Source organism: Seriola aureovittata, chromosome 2 (assembly GCF_021018895.1).
Source record: "Seriola aureovittata isolate HTS-2021-v1 ecotype China chromosome 2, ASM2101889v1, whole genome shotgun sequence".
NCBI lineage: Eukaryota > Metazoa > Chordata > Actinopteri > Carangiformes > Carangidae > Seriola > Seriola aureovittata.
The window spans coordinates 26656828-26679480 of record NC_079365.1 but is presented as its reverse complement, the minus strand read 5'-3'; the positions used below and the strand labels follow the sequence as shown (position 1 = coordinate 26679480).

Sequence of the window (22653 nt, the reverse complement as noted above, 5' to 3'; positions counted from 1 at the left end):
TTTTTCCCCCACATTTTATATTTCAGCCTTATACTATAATTGTTTACATTCACTTTTTTCCTTATCGTTCTACACTTGATACCTCATAATAACAGAGAACAGAATTATAGATATTTTTGAAAATTATGAAAAAGGAAAAACTGAAAGCTACACTGAAGTTCAGTGGTCAATATTTCATTAAAATATCCAGAAGTTCCAGTTTCATGTATTAAATAAACTGTGATGAGCGCCAAGTGATAGCATTGGGTCACTATTAACAGATAAAGACTGACCTAGCTTAAGTAACAAAACTTTTTGTTCTGAATGCAGAGTGAAGTTAGTCAATGCCTTCATGACTTAATTTGTCTGCACTCTGCATATTTGTTTAACAGGAGTGGTAAAGTGATCAGTTGGTGGCCATATATTGGCTATTTTTATGAAACTAATTTGTCGCCATCTGCTGGGGGAGATTAATTCACGACAGCCATATCTTTTGAAGAGACATTACACAGAAACGTTAATAGAAATGTGTCTAGTTGATACATTTGTTGACAGACAAATTGAATGTATGTTTTGGAAGATTAGTCTATTTGATCCTGAATTGTCGTGTTTTCTTAGGGATTGTTCATATAAAAAAAAATGTAATAAAATTTGAGGAGCTTCCATTTTAATAAAAATATTCGCTGCGGTGAGAGTTTAGTAAGCAGCCGTAAATAGCGGTAACAGCAAATGGTAACGTCAGTAATCGTTACATTTTGTTTTATCGTCATATTTTGGCTCATTGGTCGTGTCGTTTTAAATAAATTCCCAGTCCCCTTAAATGCAACATCGTTTAACGTAAATGTCCAAATGCATGTCTCTGATTGGCTGTTAGTTTTGCACTGAAGAAACAATTAGCCAATCGGTGAAGCCGTTCTTGGTCGTTGACAGCAACCAACGTACACAATTTTAACATCCAGGAACTGGCGTGTCCCTGGCAGTGCGGTCAGTCCAACGCTGGACAAAACCGTCTTTATTAAACTATAAATGTGTTTCTAACCGCCCGTTTCTGCCTCTATAAGGTGGTCGTTAAACCTGCGGCCGCCTCGGTAAATATTTTCTGTCGGCATGAATCTCGGGTGAGTATGTTTTTTTTTCAAATTAACAATAGCAGGCTAAGCTAGCACATTGACCGAATGTGTCGCAGTGAAATGCACAGGGATTATTTTCTAGCTTGCAGCAAAATTGTGCTCGAACAACAAATGTTCTTTGTAAAACACTCAACATGACTGGTCACACATAAACGGAGAATATAATAAAAAAACAGCTTGTTGTAGCTATAAAAACAGAGTTTTGGTGCTTGTTGTAAACAGTCGACTAGAAATGAGGGCAAAACAATAATGAAATGTAAACACTGATGTTACCGGAGTCCCTGCAAACAAAAAAAAAAAGAAATGTATAGACGTTATTATTGCATGGAGTTCAGACTGAAAGTAAAAAAGTAAAATAAAAAACAACAACCAAAGCCAGTTCATATGAAACATGGCAAGCCACAAAGCAGAGTGATGAATGTAAATCAGTGCCGTTAAATATCGTATGTGTTCGAGTTTTGATGTATTTAATGCAATATAATGCCATTGCCAGGTAACATGTTACTGTATGTAATGTTAAGTGTCAGTGTTACAAAGGCAAAGTCTGCAAACTCTTATGATTGGCTGATTGACCTGTTGTTGCTTGAGCTCCAGACAGAAGCCTGAGAGAGATGTAAAACTACATTGAGATGGTTTGTGGTACTTAAAACCACAAATATACCTTCTTATGGATATTAAAACTTCAAATAAACACTGGAAAACAGTAAAATATGCGACCTTTAAAGCAATCTACGATTTGGTAATTTAGACCAAAGGCAAGCAAGTATGTTTCTTTGCATGCAAATGACTGAGAACCACATAAATGAGCTGCAACTTGAGGAGCCCTCAAGAAGCTTGGAATCAAACGTTTGTTTTTCTGTGCAGTTCTGAAATTAGCATCATAACTGAATTATTGCTGTTGGTATCTCAAATAATTTTAAAGCTGTAACCATGAATGTAGTCAAACATGAAGGTGGCCATTGAAGCTGTATATGTATGTGGCCCTGCTTTATTTACACCAGAGGAGATGAAAAGTGTCTGTGTGATTTTTCCAGGATTGAGATAATTTTGCTGTTGAGAGACATTGAAAGAGTCTGCACACTGTTAAGCTTAATACTGGAATATTTATTAATGTTATTAATAATACTTTTATGTTTTCATATTTCTGTTGTTTGCTTTGATATTTCCTCTTTTTGTGAACAGAGATGGCCTGCTGTTTGAACTTGAAAATGGGAAACCCAGGTTGATTTTACTCAGCCATGGTGAGACATTTTGGCTTTTACTTGTTTTCCAGGGAACACTAACTCCCCTGGCTGCTGTTCTTATTAGGTCTTTCAGTTTCCTTCTATCCAAACTGGTTATTGTTGGCATGCACATTCAAACTTTAGCATTTTTAGACCTACTATTAGTACATGTGAACCTATGTGTGTTGAGGTATAGCGTTCAAGTTGCTCACAATAATAATTTTCTTCCACTGCAGGTGTTGAAAAGAATCCAGCAAAGGTAGAAATCATCCTCGCAGCCTGGCCATTACATTTTTACATTTGCTTTTGAAATGTCTTTTTGTTACATTGCTGTTTATGTAAAATATTATCCGTTATAGTTTTGTTTGATCTGATTTAATTTCATGTAGACCCAGCAGCTGTCCATCAGGCCCAGAGCGGCTAACATCCTCAGCTCTAGGCAGCCGTCCTGTGTGGAGGAAGTGCAGGTAGAGGAGCGTCCAGCCCGGCCGCAGGCAGGGAGACATAAAGAGGCCAAGACCAAGGCAGGAAGAGCAGCTGCCAACACCCCCACCACTGGAGGGAGAAGCACCACTTTGATATCATCCAAGACACATGAGCATCACAACGGGGGCGGCATCAAAGCTGTGGCCAAGGTAACGCTCATGCTGCATCCTGTTACTTTGCTTTACTCTTGACCCGTCATCCTTTGATTGCACATCCATCTGCTCTGACTATATGTGTGTGTGTGTGTTGAAGGTGAAATCAGATAGACACAAACATGGCTCCACTGTTGGATCCCTAAGAGCCAATGGGAAAACAGGACAGCCTCAGAACAGTGGGACACAAGCTGATGGAAAGGCGGGACTAAAGGACACGCTGGCCAGTGGGGGTGCAGGGCTGAAGGACAGCATGGTGGTTCTGACCAGTGAGCAGCTACAGAAGATCCTCCACACCGTCCAGACCTCCAGCAATGGTGAACAACCAGGAAAGGACCACAGGACGCAGGGTAGCGGCAGTGATGGTAGTATTAACAATAACAGCCTGACATTACAAACTAAGACAACGGTGGCAAAAGTCCACAAATAATCCACAAAAAATACAAAAAATATATTGATTAGGCACATTACTGATGATCCATTGATTAATCAAAATCAAACAGGCTCGAAATCTGGCACCTCATTGCATGAAGGAGGACGGGGAGGAGAGATGAAGGAGGCAGACAGAGGAGGAGGAGGAGCAGAGGAAGGAATAAAGGAAGATGGTGGTGGAGGAGTGACTGATACAACTGGAACCTCTCAGGATAAAGACAACAGGTGAGGAGCCCACCTTAACAGTCATTTCTGCTGGCGAAACAGATTTCTTGTGGATGAAAACAACATTTAAACATTTATTCAGCTGATAACAGCAAATGTACAGGGCTCTAGAAATGTAGCTTCCTGTCTCTTTTCCAGAGGGTCTCTCACTGGGGTTCACAATAGAGGTTCAAGCACACATGTTTATTCATGCAGTTTTCCAATCTGCGAAATACGTGGCAGCAGTGAAGTGTATAAAGTCATACAGATACAGGTCAGGAGTTACAGAACCTGTGGGTGGTGGGCACAGACCACTGAAGACTGGGAAAACGTCACCTGGTCTGATGAATCTGGATTTCTTCTGAGGAATAAAATTATAGCGACAATGTGTCTCATCTTCTAATGGCTACGTCCAACCTGATAATGCAGAAGATGATGATGATGAGTTCAGTGAACGGCAGTGGCCTCCCTGGTCACCTGATCTGAATCCAGTAGAACACCTTTGGGATGTGGCAGCATGAATGTGCAGCTGACAATGATTTGATGTAATCATGTCAACATGGAGCAGAATCTCAAAGAGATCCATGACACGAAGAACGAGTTTTGAGAGCAAAGGGAGGAACTATCCAGCCTTGGTACGGTGTGGAAGTGTGCAGTCAAACAGTAGTAGAGATCAGAGGTCACAGACTGTTCATATTTCTGTGACTCTACAATCAGACCTGACCTAACTATATTCCATGTATTCCTGTCTTTGCTGTATTATAAACATACACAGATGTTTGGTGTTCAGTAAGATTTACAGGCTCAGTAGATCAGTAGGTACTGATACTAGAAATATTCTGACAGTTTGGTCATTAATATTGCTGGTTAGTTTGTTTTTAAGAAAATCTGTATTTCTAAAATGGTGGTTAAAAGTAGAATGATGTTACTTTTGTTCAGGTTGTCTGGATGTTTGTTCAGCTGGTTGGAGGAGGGACAGTCAGGCGGCAGATCGGCCATCGACGCCAAGAAGGCTCAGTGGAGGAGAGAACTCGGTACACACACACAGACACACACACACACACACACACACACACACACACACACACACACACACACACACACACACACACACACACACACTTTAAAACTTGAGTAATCCATATTAGACAGAATTTTATATTCTAAATGATTAATCAAGAACTTAAGGTACTTTGATGATAAAAATAATGGTTTGGTGCAGCACTTTAATAAAGTAGTTCTGACAAATGAAGTGAGTTTTTGCGTATGTGTGTGTTTGTCAGACAAGCAGGTGGCACTGAAGCAGCAGCAGCAGCAGCGCTCGGCCTCTGGCAGACTCCAGGTACGACACATATTTCACCTTTGATCTGTAGAGGTTCAGTGTTAGATGGTTGTTTTCATCACTGTTGGAACAAGACAAATGTTGCTTTGTTTACACACCAGAAAAACCAGAATAGCTCTGACAGCAGACTGTTCCTCATACTGACGTGGCGCTGATAGCTTTGTCTCCAACGAAGTGTTCAGGCAAATTTTGCATAAAATGTGAGAGAAAAGAAATAAAAATTGGAATTTTAATTTGGTGTTTTGCCCTGAATTTGGTTGAATAGATTTTGTAAATTTGTAAGAACTGGTTTCAATTGATTAATATTCATTATAGTTGTGCACATTTTTTGTTTATTGAACAGACAGCTTTGGAAAATGTCAGGCTGTCATCTAAAATGTCATCTAGACTGACACAGCTTGGAGACATGTTTCATCGTCTGTTTGTGTGTTTATGTTTCAGGCTGAGGAGGACACGGAGAGTGTGTTATCAGTTCAGAGCTCTGTCAGCCACAGAGAGCAGCCTTCAGCCATCAGATCCAGCCTCAAACTTGGGGTAAATCTGACTTACTAAAGGTTTTTCTCTGACTGAGCAGCATATCTGAGAAATGCAGCTTTTCCTCCTTTAGTTTGATTCTTCATGCTGGTGAGTAGAAAGCTGCTCAGGTTTAAATGACACAGATAATGACACCAGGACACAGTGATGACAGCGGTGGAAGGATCTTTTCATTTCTCCACACTGATGACACACAACACTTTTCTTGAACCAAAGAGTTCAGGAATAAAAGAAACTTAGCTCCTGTGCTTCATAAATTTGTGGTGTTGGATGAACATGTCTGAATTTTCTAGTTCAGCATTATGACTTTTAAAAAAAAAATTTTTTATAGTCAATAAAGATCCTGAGTTTATTGTCTGAACTCCGTCGTCTCTGTAGGAGGTCACGCCAGTGGAGGAGTTGTTGAGTGTTGGGAGGAGAGAGGAGCAGAGGAGACGCTGGCTGGAGGAGCTGGACCAACAGAGAGAGGAGACAACTGAACGTAGGAGACGAGAGAAACTGCTGCAGAACCAGGTACAGTAGAGACAGAGTGGAAACCAGAAACAGTAGAGACAGAGTGGAAACCAGAGACAGTAGAGACAGAGTGGAAACCAGAAACAGTAGAGACAGAGTGGAAACCAGAAACAGTAGATACAGAGTGGAAACCAGGTACAGTAGAGACAGAGTGGAAACCAGAGACAGTAGAGACAGAGACAGTAGAGACAGAGTAGAAACCAGACAGGAGAGATACTGTGAGTAGTAGTAGTTGATGATTGCTGTTCCTCTGTGTTTCATGTTCCTGTTGAACTCATGATGATCTGGTTTTTCTGTTCTTGGCTGTGTGTGTGTTTTATTGTGGCGGGGTCTCTGCAGGCAGAAGACCACGAGCTCTGGGCCACCCACTTTGACTCGCTGCAGAGGAGGGCTCCTGTCCACTCTGCAGCTCCATCAGCCCCACCTCCAGCCCCATCCAGCACATCTGAGCGAGGGGACTGGGAGCCCTCGTCCAGCCTATCCCTAGTCTGGGAGGCCATGAGCAGCTGTGGAGCGGAGAGCGCCGGGCGGGCCAGCGTGGATACGACCAGCGGACACCCGAGCAGAGCCAGGTAGGAGGGAAGGGTGAAAGATAAGAGGACAGGGGGGGAGCATTTTATGGATGCGCTTCTGTAAAATCATCATTTGGACACAGCAGCAGCTATTTTATCTTTAGTCACAAAGATCACGAGGTTAACAGTGGAAATACTGTCTTCACTTTACTAATGAATCCCCCAGGAATGTGCACTTTGTCTCGCTCCAGATATGCATGAGTAAATGTTTTGTGTTCTTTGCTCCTCTTTGTTCTGTGCAGTTATCTGAGGACCATGACTGCCCTGCTGGACCCCACCCAGATAGAGGAGAGAGAGAAGAGGAGGCTCAAACAGCTGGAGCAGCAGGTAGTAGGGGGAGGAAGAGGAGGGGGGTGAGAAACATAGCAAGGCTTCGGTTTTTACCACTCACCTTTTATAGTTTAGTTTAGTTTATTTATTTATTTGATAGAGACTGCAATTTGAAACCTGTCCCTAGTCGGGCTTTTACATCTGAACTGGAATTAAAACAGTCAATAGCAAAAACAACATAAAACAGACAGCACAAATGATAATGCCCTAAAATTAGCTAAAAAATATATACTGTATTCTACTGTCTCCCTATCATCCCCCAGCGAGCGATCGAAGCCCAGATGGAGGAGCGTCGGCGGCAGAAGGAACAAGAGAGGGCGAGAAGGAGGGAGGAGGAGGAGGACGAAGAGAAGAGGGTGGCGCTGGAGAGGGAGATGCTGCAGAGACAGTATGAGCTGGACACACTGAGGGAGAGGCAGAAGGTCAGAGAGCAGCATACACACTCTGTGCACAAGTCTTCAAACGAGTCCTTTTCTCTGCACCGGCACTGAGCTGTTTTATTGTGTTTGTCCTCCGGGAGCAGCCGAGCCATCCGGCAGAGGAGCCGAAGAAAGGTCCCGATGATGACAGATTGCAGGAGACACTGGAGCCCAGCGGTGAGTAGAGCCGACTGATGTGCAGCTGTAACATTTCTACAATATAAACCCAAATACGAGCGCGGTGCTTTGACACCGGACCCGTTTGCAGTGGTTCAAACGAACTCTGGTGTGTGTGTCCATTTGGTTTAGATTGTTTGGGTCAGTGTGAACGCTGTCAGTCGAGCTCTGCTGTGGTAGAGGAAGTAAGGAAAATGTGTGTGTGTTTTGTGTGTGTGTGTGTGTGTGTGTGTGTGTTCAGCAGTTACAAGACAGGCTGAGCATTTGGAGGAGGAGGTCAGCAGTTCAGTCTCCCCGTACAAAGACACCGCTGTACAGACAGGTAACTGAACTATTACTGCTACATACAAGGAGCACATGTGGTTGCATCCTGTTGAGTGGAGTCGATGGTTGTAATGGTAAACATTACAGTTATTTCCAATTTTAATGTTTAATTTATTAATTGATTATATTCTTTTATTTATGTTTTCCTTTTTTATTTTTAAAGGGAGCAGGGGAAATTAAACTTTAATTTCTTCTTCTTATAGTTAAAATAAGCCATTTAAATTAATATTCTGTTTAATTAGTTGGTTATTCATGTGCAATTTGTTCAATAAAAGTATGTTCAAAATAATTATTAATTCACTTTTTTATTCAGTGGGCTTTAGGCTATTCAGTGTTTGAGGGTCTACATTAGCAGTGTACCTATTAAAGCAGAAAGACACAGGAAACTGTATGTTTAATATGCACTTTAATATTTGTTTATTCATCGCAGGTCATATCTTCATCACAATTTTCCTCATATCCCCTCTCTTCCTGTGTAGAAGCAGCTCCCTCTCTCCCGCTCGGAGCAGACGACGTTTCTGCGCAGTACCAGCCGCCTCCTTCTCTTTCTGCTGCTCCTCCAAACAGCAGGAACCGAGCAGTGAGCACCGGCAAGGAGAACATCTGTCTGCCTCGAGGAGCAGGAGCAGACCCATATGAAGCGTTTGCACGGATGGACAGGAGCAGGAGAGAGAAGAGGAGGCCGGAGTGGAACACACAGAGGTAGAAACACTCTCGCCAGAGCTGGAACGATTAATGTCGATGGACAGAAAAATAATCTGCAACTGTTTTGATAACTGATTAGTTGCTGTAGTCCTTTTTCAAGGATAAAGAAAGTGAAGGTGGGTCCCAGCTTCTCTAATGGCAGGATCTTATGTTCATCTTCGTCATGTATAGTAAACTGAATACCTTCTGGGTTTGGGACTTTTTGGCCAAAAACATCCTCCTGTACAAATGTAATCCACTGAACTTTATAGAATTGCGTTCAAACCTCGTTCCTTATTCCACCCCGTCGAGTTTAAGCTGCCAAATGTAGAAATCCAAATGTGTTCCAACAACCTCCATGTGATTCCTCCAGGCCCAGCCGTCGGTTCGTTCCAGCCTCGGAGCGTTACCCAGCCGCTCTGCAGAGGAACAGACAGGAGAGTCGACTGAAGAGGCAGGCCGAGCTCCTCGCCCTGCAGGAGAGGACCTGCCAGTCCAGGACCGACCCCCCTCCTCCTCCTCTCTCTGAACACCATGCTCCTCGTCACTGCTCCAACAACACACGGACCAGAACCAGTCCGAACAGTAAGGTAGGACGATTCCTGACTGTTCACATTGTGGATACTGGATTTAACAAAAGGGTTTTTCTTGTGTCACAATTATTTTGTTTCTTCTTTGTAAACAAACATCCTGACAAACACTGAATAGTTTTTCTCTGCTGGTGGAGCTCATTTCTGTCCCTGCAGCTGTGATCGGGTGTGTGTTTATGACTGTTGCTGTTTCAGGGGGAGACTGTTTCCAGAGGACAGAGCATCTCTGCAGCCACCAACAGTGAAAGGTGAGCAGCTCTGAGTGCAGTATTCTTACTGCTAAACCCCCATCCCTACAAAAACCCCACTGTAAAACAAATACAAGACAGAGGACAGGAGAGCTGAGAGTCAACTTCAGGAACCATGTTTTAATTTATATTTAAGGAGCAATGGAAAGTCAAAATGAACTGTGTTGTGCTCAAGGATTAGACCAAGTTACAGTCAAGGAAAAAGCTGCTTCTCTCAAAGAGAAGAGGTTGAAATTTCAAGAAAATAAAAGTGGAATGTTAATCCAACAACAAAAAAATATCCATTTCAAATACATGTGAGATACAATAAAATAAAAATAAGGAAAAACATTCCTCAAATGTCTTAAGTAGCAGTGAATTCAAGATGTTATAACTATGTGCAGTAAAAAGCAATAAAAGGAAGGAGCCAGCGCTGTAGAAAATCATGAAGAAGTAACTTGTTTTTCTTTTAAATTAAAACCTGTCCAGTCAGCCGCTGTTCATCTGCTGACTCCTCTGTCTCGATGTTGTCGTCTCCTCCAGGGGGCGCTCACCTCCCGTCCCTGCTGTCAGACTCAGAGTGCAGACTCAGCAGGCCTCCGGCCCTCTTCCTCCTCCGGCCCTGGAGTACATTCCCTACGTCCGGACTGATGAAGTCTTCAACCTGGACCCGCTGGAGTCTGCTGACACACCCCCACCTCACTCACACACAGGTTACACACAAATCTTTTTCAATATACTGAAGTATAATAATTTAAAAGATGTTTTTTCTTCTAAAACTTAATTTAATTTTTTAAATTCAGACGTGACCTCTGGGACAGGGGAGAGCTCCCTGGAGTAATGAGTGTGGTCCAGACAAAACTAGCATGCTAGCTTCTGATTAGAATACTCTATTCATGACGTTTTTATGACTTTTTATGCCTTACTATACTGTGACTTTTTATGCCTTACTATACTGTGACTTTTTATGCCTTACTATACTATGACGTTTTTATGACTTTTTATGCCTTACTACACTATGACGTTTTTGTGACTTTTTATGCCTTACTATACTATATCATTTTAATGACTTTTTATGCCTTACTACACTATGACGTTTTTGTGACTTTTTATGCCTTACTATACTATATCATTTTAATGACTTTTTATGCCTTACTACACTATGACGTTTTTGTGACTTTTTATGCCTTACTATACTGTGACTTTTTATGACTTTTTATGCCTTACTATACTGTGACTTTTTATGCCTTACTATACTATGACGTTTTTATGACTTTTTATGCCTTACTATACTGTGACTTTTTATGCCTTACTGTACTATGACGTTTTTATGACTTTTTATGCCTTACTATACTGTGACTTTTTATGCCTTACTACACTATGACGTTTTTGTGACTTTTTATGCCTTACTACACTATAACGTTTTTATGACTTTTTATGCCTTACTATACTGTGACGTTTTTATGACTTTTTATGCCTTACTATACTATAACGTTTTTATGACTTTTTATGCCTTACTATACTATAACGTTTTTATGACTTTTTATGCCTTACTATACTGTGACTTTTTATGCCTTACTATACTGTGACTTTTTATGCCTTACTATACTATGACGTTTTTATGCCTTACTATACTATGACGTTTTTATGACTTTTTATGCCTTACTATACTGTGACTTTTTATGCCTTACTGTACTATGACGTTTTTATGACTTTTTTATGACTTTTTATGCCTTAATATACTATGACTTTTTTGTGACTTTTTATGCCTTACTGTACTATGACGTTTTTGACTTTTTATGCCTTACTATACTATGACGTTTTTGTGACTTTTTATGCCTTACTATCCTATGACGTTTTTATGACTTTTTATGCCTTACTATACTATATCATTTTAATGACTTTTTATGCCTTACTACACTATGACGTTTTTGTGACTTTTTATGCCTTACTATACTATGACGTTTTTATGACTTTTTATGCCTTACTATACTGTGACTTTTTTATGACTTTTTATGCCTTACTATACTGTGACTTTTTATGCCTTACTATACTATGACTTTTTATGCCTTACTACACTATGACGTTTTTGTGGCTTTTTATGCCTTACTATACTATGACTTTTTTGTTACTTTTTATGCCTTACTGTACTATGACGTTTTTGTGACTTTTTATGCCTTACTATACTATATCATTTTAATGACTTTTTATGCCTTACTATACTATGACGTTTTTATGACTTTTTATGCCTTACTATACTGTGACTTTTTATGCCTTACTATACTATGACTTTTTTGTTACTTTTTATGTCTTACTATACTATATCATTTTAATGACTTTTTATGCCTTACTATACTATGACGTTTTTATTACTTTATACCTTACTATCCTATGACGTTTTATGCCTTACTATACTATGACGTTTTTATGACTTTTTATGCCTTACTATACTGTGACTTTTTATGCCTTACTATACTATGACTTTTTATGCCTTAATGTACTATGACGTTTTTATGACTTTTTATGCCTTACTATACTATGACTTTTTTGTTACTTTTTATGCCTTACTGTACTATGACGTTTTTATGACTTTTTATGCCTTACTATACTGTGACTTTTTATGCCTTACTATACTATGACGTTTTTATTACTTTTTATGCCTTACTACACTATGACGTTTTTGTGACTTTTTATGCCTTACTGTACTATGACGTTTTTATGACTTTTTATGCCTTACTATACTGTGACTTTTTATGCCTTACTATACTATGACTTTTTTGTGGCTTTTTATGCCTTACTACACTGACTTTTTTGTGACTTTTTATGCCTTACTATACTATGACTTTTTTGTGACTTACTATACCATGACTTTTTTGTGACTTTTTATGCCTTACTACACTATGACGTTTTTGTGACTTTTTATGCCTTACTATACTATGACGTTTTTATGACTTTTTATGCCTTACTATACTGTGACTTTTTATGCCTTACTACACTATGACGTTTTTGTGGCTTTTTATGACTTACTATACTGTGACTTTTTATGCCTTACTATACTATGACGTTTTTATGCCTTACTATACTATGACGTTTTTGTGACTTTTTATGCCTTACTGTACTATGACGTTTTTGTGACTTTTTATGCCTTACTGTACTATATCATTTTAATGACTTTTTATGCCTTACTGTACTGTGACTTTTTATGCCTTACTACACTATGACGTTTTTGTGACTTTTTATGCCTTACTACACTGACGTTTTTGTGACTTTTTATACCTTACTACACTATGACGTTTTTATGCCTTACTATACTATGACGTTTTTGACTTTTTATGCCTTACTATACTATATCATTTTAATGACTTTTTATGCCTTACTACACTATGACGTTTTTGTGACTTTTTATGCCTTACGATACTGTGACTTTTTATGCCTTACTACACTATGACGTTTTTGTGGCTTTTTATGCCTTACTATACTGTGACTTTTTATGCCTTACTACACTATGACGTTTTTGTGACTTTTTATACCTTACTGTACTATGACGTTTTTGTGACTTTTTATGCCTTACTGTACTATGACGTTTTTGTGACTTTTTATGCCTTACTGTACTATGACGTTTTTATGGCTTTTTATGCCTTACTATACTGTGACTTTTTATGCCTTTCTACACTGACGTTTTTGTGACTTTTTATACCTTACTACACTATGACGTTTTTATGCCTTACTATACTATGACGTTTTTGACTTTTTATGCCTTACTATACTATGACGTTTTTGTGACTTTTTATACCTTACTGTACTATGACGTTTTTGTGACTTTTTATGCCTTACTGTACTATGACGTTTTTGTGACTTTTTATGCCTTACTATACTATATCATTTTAATGACTTTTTATGCCTTACTACACTATGACGTTTTTGTGACTTTTTATGCCTTACTGTACTATGACGTTTTTATGACTTTTTATGCCTTACTATACTATGACGTTTTTATGCCTTACTATACTATGACGTTTTTATGACTTTTTATGCCTTACTATACTGTGACTTTTTATGCCTTACTACACTATGACGTTTTTATGACTTTTTATGACTTTTTATGCCTTTTTATGCCTTACTATACTATATCATTTTAATGACTTTTTATGCCTTACTGTACTATGACGTTTTTGTGACTTTTTATGCCTTACTATACTATATCATTTTAATGACTTTTTATGCCTTACTATACTATGACGTTTTTATGACTTTTTATGCCTTACTATACTGTGACTTTTTATGCCTTACTATACTATGACTTTTTATGCCTTACTATACTATGACGTTTTTATGACTTTTTATGCCTTACTATACTATGACTTTTTATGCCTTACTATACTATGACGTTTTTATGACTTTTTATGCCTTACTATACTGTGACTTTTTATGCCTTACTACACTATGACGTTTTTATGACTTTTTATGACTTTTTATGCCTTAATATACTATGACTTTTTTGTGACTTTTTATGCCTTACTGTACTATGACGTTTTTGACTTTTTATGCCTTACTATACTATATCATTTTAATGACTTTTTATGCCTTACTGTACTATGACGTTTTTGTGACTTTTTATGCCTTACTATCCTATGACGTTTTTATGACTTTTTATGCCTTACTATACTGTGACTTTTTATGCCTTACTATACTATGACTTTTTATGCCTTACTATACTATGACGTTTTTGACTTTTTATGCCTTACTACACTATGACGTTTTTGTGACTTTTTATGCCTTACTATACTATATCATTTTAATGACTTTTTATGCCTTACTGTACTATGACGTTTTTGTGACTTTTTATGCCTTACTACACTATGACGTTTTTGTGACTTTTTATGCCTTACGATACTGTGACTTTTTATGCCTTACTACACTATGACGTTTTTGTGGCTTTTTATGCCTTACTATACTGTGACTTTTTATGCCTTACTACACTATGACGTTTTTGTGACTTTTTATACCTTACTGTACTATGACGTTTTTGTGACTTTTTATGCCTTACTGTACTATGACGTTTTTATGACTTTTTATGCCTTACTGTACTATGACGTTTTTATGACTTTTTATGCCTTACTATACTGTGACTTTTTATGCCTTTCTACACTGACGTTTTTGTGACTTTTTATACCTTACTACACTATGACGTTTTTATGCCTTACTATACTATGACGTTTTTGACTTTTTACGCCTTACTATACTATGACGTTTTTGTGACTTTTTATACCTTACTGTACTATGACGTTTTTGTGACTTTTTATGCCTTACTGTACTATGACGTTTTTGTGACTTTTTATGCCTTACTGTACTATGACGTTTTTGTGACTTTTTATGCCTTACTATACTATATCATTTTAATGACTTTTTATGCCTTACTACACTATGACGTTTTTGTGACTTTTTATGCCTTACTACACTATGACGTTTTTGTGACTTTTTATACCTTACTGTACTATGACGTTTTTGTGACTTTTTATGCCTTACTGTACTATGACGTTTTTGTGACTTTTTATGCCTTACTACACTATGACGTTTTTGTGACTTTTTATGCCTTACTACACTATGACGTTTTTGTGACTTTTTATACCTTACTGTACTATGACGTTTTTGTGACTTTTTATGCCTTACTGTACTATGACGTTTTTGTGACTTTTTATGCCTTACTGTACTATGACTTTTTATGACTTTTTATGCCTTACTATACTATGACGTTTTTATGCCTTACTATACTATGACGTTTTTATGACTTTTTATGCCTTACTATACTGTGACTTTTTATGCCTTACTACACTATGACGTTTTTATGACTTTTTTATGACTTTTTATGCCTTACTGTACTATGACATTTTTGTGACTTTTTATGCCTTACTATACTATATCATTTTAATGACTTTTTATGCCTTACTATACTATGACGTTTTTATGACTTTTTATGCCTTACTATACTGTGACTTTTTATGCCTTACTATACTATGACGTTTTTATGCCTTACTATACTATGACGTTTTTATGACTTTTTATGCCTTACTATACTATGACGTTTTTATGCCTTACTATACTATGACGTTTTTATGACTTTTTATGCCTTACTATACTGTGACTTTTTATGCCTTACTACACTATGACGTTTTTATGACTTTTTTATGACTTTTTATGCCTTAATATACTATGACTTTTTTGTGACTTTTTATGCCTTACTGTACTATGACGTTTTTGACTTTTTATGCCTTACTATACTATATCATTTTAATGACTTTTTATGCCTTACTGTACTATGACGTTTTTGTGACTTTTTATGCCTTACTATCCTATGACGTTTTTATGACTTTTTATGCCTTACTATACTGTGACTTTTTATGCCTTACTATACTATGACTTTTTATGCCTTACTGTACTATGACGTTTTTATGACTTTTTTATGACTTTTTATGCCTTACTATACTGTGACTTTTTATGCCTTTCTACACTGACGTTTTTGTGACTTTTTATACCTTACTACACTATGACGTTTTTATGCCTTACTATACTATGACGTTTTTGACTTTTTATGCCTTACTATACTATGACGTTTTTGTGACTTTTTATACCTTACTGTACTATGACGTTTTTGTGACTTTTTATGCCTTACTGTACTATGACGTTTTTGTGACTTTTTATGCCTTACTGTACTATGACGTTTTTGTGACTTTTTATGCCTTACTATACTATATCATTTTAATGACTTTTTATGCCTTACTACACTATGACGTTTTTGTGACTTTTTATGCCTTACTACACTATGACGTTTTTGTGACTTTTTATACCTTACTGTACTATGACGTTTTTGTGACTTTTTATGCCTTACTGTACTATGACGTTTTTGTGACTTTTTATGCCTTACTGTACTATGACTTTTTATGACTTTTTATGCCTTACTATACTATGACGTTTTTATGCCTTACTATACTATGACGTTTTTATGACTTTTTATGCCTTTTTATGCCTTACTATACTGTGACTTTTTATGCCTTACTACACTATGACGTTTTTATGACTTTTTTATGACTTTTTATGCCTTACTGTACTATATCATTTTAATGACTTTTTATGCCTTACTGTACTATGACATTTTTGTGACTTTTTATGCCTTACTATACTATATCATTTTAATGACTTTTTATGCCTTACTATACTATGACGTTTTTATGACTTTTTATGCCTTACTATACTGTGACTTTTTATGCCTTACTATACTATGACGTTTTTATGCCTTACTATACTATGACGTTTTTATGACTTTTTATGCCTTACTATACTATGACGTTTTTATGCCTTACTATACTATGACGTTTTTATGACTTTTTATGCCTTACTATACTGTGACTTTTTATGCCTTACTACACTATGACGTTTTTATGACTTTTTTATGACTTTTTATGCCTTAATATACTATGACTTTTTTGTGACTTTTTATGCCTTACTGTACTATGACGTTTTTGACTTTTTATGCCTTACTATACTATATCATTTTAATGACTTTTTATGCCTTACTGTACTATGACGTTTTTGTGACTTTTTATGCCTTACTATCCTATGACGTTTTTATGACTTTTTATGCCTTACTATACTGTGACTTTTTATGCCTTACTATACTATGACTTTTTATGCCTTACTATACTATGACGTTTTTGTGACTTTTTATGCCTTACTGTACTATGACGTTTTTATGACTTTTTATGCCTTACTATACTGTGACTTTTTATGCCTTACTATACTATGACGTTTTTATGCCTTACTATACTATGACGTTTTTATGACTTTTTATGCCTTACTACACTATGACGTTTTTATGACTTTTTTATGACTTTTTATGCCTTAATATACTATGACTTTTTTGTGACTTTTTATGCCTTACTGTACTATGACGTTTTTGTGACTTTTTATGCCTTACTGTACTATGACGTTTTTGTGACTTTTTATGCCTTACTATACTATATCATTTTAATGACTTTTTATGCCTTACTACACTATGACGTTTTTGTGACTTTTTATGCCTTACTACACTATGACGTTTTTGTGACTTTTTATACCTTACTGTACTATGACTTTTTATGCCTTACTATACTGTGACTTTTTATGCCTTTCTACACTGACGTTTTTGTGACTTTTTATACCTTACTACACTATGACGTTTTTATGCCTTACTATACTATGACGTTTTTGACTTTTTATGCCTTACTATACTATGACGTTTTTGTGACTTTTTATACCTTACTGTACTATGACGTTTTTGTGACTTTTTATGCCTTACTGTACTATGACGTTTTTGTGACTTTTTATGCCTTACTGTACTATGACGTTTTTGTGACTTTTTATGCCTTACTATACTATATCATTTTAATGACTTTTTATGCCTTACTACACTATGACGTTTTTGTGACTTTTTATGCCTTTTTATGCCTTACTACACTATGACGTTTTTGTGACTTTTTATACCTTACTGTACTATGACGTTTTTGTGACTTTTTATGCCTTACTGTACTATGACGTTTTTGTGACTTTTTATGCCTTACTGTACTATGACTTTTATGACTTTTTATGCCTTACTATACTATGACGTTTTTATGCCTTACTATACTATGACGTTTTTATGACTTTTTATGCCTTACTATACTGTGACTTTTTATGCCTTACTACACTATGACGTTTTTATGACTTTTTTATGACTTTTTATGCCTTACTGTACTATATCATTTTAATGACTTTTTATGCCTTACTGTACTATGACATTTTTGTGACTTTTTATGCCTTACTATACTATATCATTTTAATGACTTTTTATGCCTTACTATACTATGACGTTTTTATGACTTTTTATGCCTTACTATACTGTGACTTTTTATGCCTTACTATACTATGACGTTTTTATGCCTTACTATACTATGACGTTTTTATGACTTTTTATGCCTTACTATACTATGACGTTTTTATGCCTTACTATACTATGACGTTTTTATGACTTTTTATGCCTTACTATACTGTGACTTTTTATGCCTTACTACACTATGACGTTTTTGACTTTTTATGCCTTACTATACTATGACGTTTTTGTGACTTTTTATACCTTACTGTACTATGACGTTTTTGTGACTTTTTATGCCTTACTGTACTATGACGTTTTTGTGACTTTTTATGCCTTACTGTACTATGACGTTTTTGTGACTTTTTATGCCTTACTATACTATATCATTTTAATGACTTTTTATGCCTTACTACACTATGACGTTTTTGTGACTTTTTATGCCTTACTACACTATGACGTTTTTGTGACTTTTTATACCTTACTGTACTATGACGTTTTTGTGACTTTTTATGCCTTACTGTACTATGACGTTTTTGTGACTTTTTATGCCTTACTGTACTATGACTTTTATGACTTTTTATGCCTTACTATACTATGACGTTTTTATGCCTTACTATACTATGACGTTTTTATGACTTTTTATGCCTTACTATACTGTGACTTTTTATGCCTTACTACACTATGACGTTTTTATGACTTTTTTATGACTTTTTATGCCTTACTGTACTATATCATTTTAATGACTTTTTATGCCTTACTGTACTATGACATTTTTGTGACTTTTTATGCCTTACTATACTATATCATTTTAATGACTTTTTATGCCTTACTATACTATGACGTTTTTATGACTTTTTATGCCTTACTATACTGTGACTTTTTATGCCTTACTATACTATGACGTTTTTATGCCTTACTATACTATGACGTTTTTATGACTTTTTATGCCTTACTATACTATGACGTTTTTATGCCTTACTATACTATGACGTTTTTATGACTTTTTATGCCTTACTATACTGTGACTTTTTATGCCTTACTACACTATGACGTTTTTATGACTTTTTTATGACTTTTTATGCCTTAATATACTATGACTTTTTTGTGACTTTTTATGCCTTACTGTACTATGACGTTTTTGACTTTTTATGCCTTACTATACTATATCATTTTAATGACTTTTTATGCCTTACTGTACTATGACGTTTTTGTGACTTTTTATGCCTTACTATCCTATGACGTTTTTATGACTTTTTATGCCTTACTATACTGTGACTTTTTATGCCTTACTATACTATGACTTTTTATGCCTTACTATACTATGACGTTTTTGTGACTTTTTATGCCTTACTGTACTATGACGTTTTTATGACTTTTTATGCCTTACTATACTGTGACTTTTTATGCCTTACTATACTATGACGTTTTTATGCCTTACTATACTATGACGTTTTTATGACTTTTTATGCCTTACTACACTATGACGTTTTTATGACTTTTTTATGACTTTTTATGCCTTAATATACTATGACTTTTTTGTGACTTTTTATGCCTTACTGTACTATGACGTTTTTGTGACTTTTTATGCCTTACTATCCTATGACGTTTTTATGACTTTTTATGCCTTACTATACTATATCATTTTAATGACTTTTTATGCCTTACTATACTGTGACTTTTTATGCCTTACTATACTATGACTTTTTTGACTTTTTATGCCTTACTATACTATATCATTTTAATGACTTTTTATGCCTTACTGTACTATGACGTTTTTATGACTTACTATACCATGACTTTTTTGTGACTTTTTATGCCTTACTACACTATGACTTTTTTGTGACTTACTATACCATGACTTTTTTGTGACTTTTTATGCCTTACTATACTATGACTTTTTTGTGACTTTTTATGCCCTAATATACTGACGTGTTTGTGACTTTTATGCCCTAATATACTGACGTTTTGTGAATATATATATATATAAAAAAATATTTTAACTTTCTCCTTATCAGAAGCTCCTCCTCAGACCTCAGTGTCTCCTCCTTCTCCCTCACGCCAAGACCCCCTTCTCCACCCTGAGCTGCTTCATAAAACACACACACACCGACAGCAGGAGATCCTGAGAGGCCTGGCTCAGCTACGACAGGTAACAGTGTTCCTATAGTTAATATAATGCGTTCCCCTCAGCCTTACCTTAACTGTCACGACTAAATGCCTGAAATTTGTCCACACAACCACAGAAAGATATATACACATATCCACACAGTCTGAAGTGTCATATTCAGGCCAGGTCACATTCATATGTCTATACTAAACTACTCTAGAACCTGACCAATATCGAGCCTGATACTTTAAATATACTTAACATAAACATAACAGCAAAGGAAATGATCAGAATGCCTCAGATTTCCTTTAGACGGCCAACCAATGCCAGTGAATGATTTTACTCGTATTCCAGTATTCCTGTTTTTTGACCCTAATGCATCTCCTTCTTTTTTTCCTCAGTTATGGTTGTGTTCTGTATCTCATTCTGTTTCTGATTTTGTGGTGAACATCTGAAGTCAGTGGTTAAAATATGGTTTAATTATGGAAAATTACATTATATTTCATAAACTGATAATTAACCAACTATTGATCATTATTGTGGCTGGCTATCAATTAACGAATTTACTTTAATTTGCTTCCCTAGTACAAAGTGATGTTTGTGTGTTCACAGGGTTTATTACAGAAGCAGAGGGAGCTGGAAGCGGACCTGAACCCTCTACTGAAACACCAGGACAAGGAGGTCCCGTCGCCCTCGGCAACGCACCGCATGTGACCTCTGAACTACTACACTTCACAGGTGGATGCTTTGTGTGTGTGCCGACAGTGATCTCTGAGTTTTTCTGAGCAGACGTGACGCTGAATCAGCCGTCATGAGAACATTTAACAGAAAGCCTTAAGTGTTTTCTGGAGCTCATTCAGTCGTCCGACACCTGGACACTCACTTAGTTCACTACATCAGAAAATCAACAAACGCACTGCAGCAGATTTTCAAAGTAAAGCTGATTGTGTCAGATTGAGTTTAAGTTTTGTGATGCCTGAACTCAAGTTTGGGTGAGAAACATTTTATGTGACGATTGTATTTTAAAGTTTTGTTCAATGCACTTTCCACAACACTGACACTATACCAGACAGGTATTGAGTTTTACCTTTTTCTTCCTGGGTTGGGGTTGCAGCAGAGGCGGCACCAGACTCCTCCACTTCCTGCAGAGGAGCAGTGCCAACTTATTTATATCATGATTGAGAGAGGTGTTTTTGTTTCTTCAGCTTCCTGCTGGCCGAGGAGCTTCATCTTTCACTTTATGCTTCTGTGTTGTGTAGTTTTTTTATGGGTTTTACTGTATTAGTGTATTTTTTATTTATTGCAAATGTAATAAATGATGTTACCAACCATTTTAAACTGCTTATTCCGGTGTCGGGTTGTTAGTCTGGTTGTTTTATTTTGTTTTGACAACTTTATGATCTCTGAACTTCCTCCATCTGACATGATTCACTTGAAAAGTCAAAACTATGACTGCAAAGAAAATTAATTGGCATTTTATAATATATATATATATTTTACATATTATGGCATCATAAGACAGTAAATTGACATGACAGGCAAAGTGAAGGCATCACTTAGGGCTCCAAGCACTTGTGAAGGGCATTTTTCTTTTGACTAAACGATCAAGAAAATTAAATCAATAATGAAAATAATAGTAAGTTGCAGTCTTAGTCAAGACATTTTCAAAACTCAACTTTCCTGTGAGTGTTTACAGTCACGTACAGTGTTGTGCTTTGAGGGTTAAAAATACTGACTAAAGATTCTTTTAGTCATATTTGGTAAAGATTTGGAAACTACTTAAAAGAAAATTCTGGTTTATTACAACTTATGTCTAATTTTCATAGTTTCATTTATTTAATCAATCATTAAAAACATTGTACTCACCTGGTTGAGATCTGGGAACACGGTGAATTCACAGACGAGATGTCCGATGAATTTGTCTGAAACAATAAGATGGTTAATCAATAAGACGTTCAAAAGAAAATGAGTCGGCAGCTGTTTTATTAATTCAGACTTGGAGTTTGAAGCCAGCAACACTGAAACCCCCTCGTGGTACCTTGGAGGTTTCCTGGTGAGTCTTGTGTCCTACTGAACCTCTTTGTGGGAAAACCTGTAACCTGGGAGATCTGTTTTCAAGCATAAAGCTACAGCTGCACAGGAAATACAACAACGTTAATGTCCTGGAGAGTCCAGGTCTCTATGCAACTTCATGACTTGAAAAAGGTTGTTCACTCAGCATCCCATGGAGGGAGCGAATACTTCTGCAAACAAGCATGAATTTTTTTTATTCTGTATTTGTAATTAATTTAACATGTAAATAGTCTTTTTTTGATAAAAAGTGTCAAAAGCTCATTGAATTGAT

At 36.5% G+C, this 22653-nt stretch overlaps 1 protein-coding gene and 1 long non-coding RNA gene across 5 annotated transcripts; one reads left to right on the top strand and one right to left on the bottom strand.

Annotated features, from left to right (window-relative positions):
* The first annotated feature begins 913 nt into the window (after nt 1-913).
* ccdc66 (coiled-coil domain containing 66) lies at nt 914-21640 on the top strand. 4 transcript variants are annotated; one of them, XM_056387669.1, is made up of 22 exons: nt 914-1097; nt 2292-2350; nt 2569-2591; nt 2722-2967; nt 3071-3335; nt 3474-3627; nt 4546-4640; nt 4890-4948; nt 5390-5482; nt 5861-5995; nt 6335-6567; nt 6810-6894; nt 7161-7319; nt 7421-7493; nt 7735-7815; nt 8297-8519; nt 8875-9091; nt 9287-9339; nt 9862-10031; nt 20218-20351; nt 20922-21047; nt 21427-21640. In XM_056387669.1, the coding sequence occupies exons 1-21, from the start codon at nt 1087-1089 to the stop codon at nt 21021-21023; spliced, it is 2670 nt and encodes an 889-aa protein (XP_056243644.1). In that variant the 5' UTR covers nt 914-1086; the 3' UTR covers nt 21024-21047; nt 21427-21640. The 4 variants fall into 4 exon arrangements, with proteins under 4 accessions (XP_056243644.1, XP_056243636.1, XP_056243650.1 ...); XM_056387661.1 differs by having other exon boundaries at nt 21424-21640; XM_056387675.1 differs by having other exon boundaries at nt 7738-7815; nt 20922-21640.
* LOC130176561 (uncharacterized) lies at nt 9887-22361 on the bottom strand. Its single transcript, XR_008828886.1, has 3 exons — nt 22348-22361; nt 22176-22231; nt 9887-10016 (listed from the first exon to the last, which is right to left on the bottom strand). It is a non-coding gene; the product is annotated as an uncharacterized LOC130176561 (long non-coding RNA).
* Nucleotides 22362-22653: the final 292 nt, after the last annotated feature.

Bases quoted from the DNA above. Each gene is read 5' to 3' on its own strand.
- ccdc66 (XM_056387669.1), top strand. The intron at 3,628-4,545 runs GTGAGGAGCCCA...ACTTTTGTTCAG, and splicing joins TCTCAGGATAAAGACAACAG to GTTGTCTGGATGTTTGTTCA. The intron at 4,949-5,389 runs GTACGACACATA...TTTATGTTTCAG, and splicing joins CGGCCTCTGGCAGACTCCAG to GCTGAGGAGGACACGGAGAG.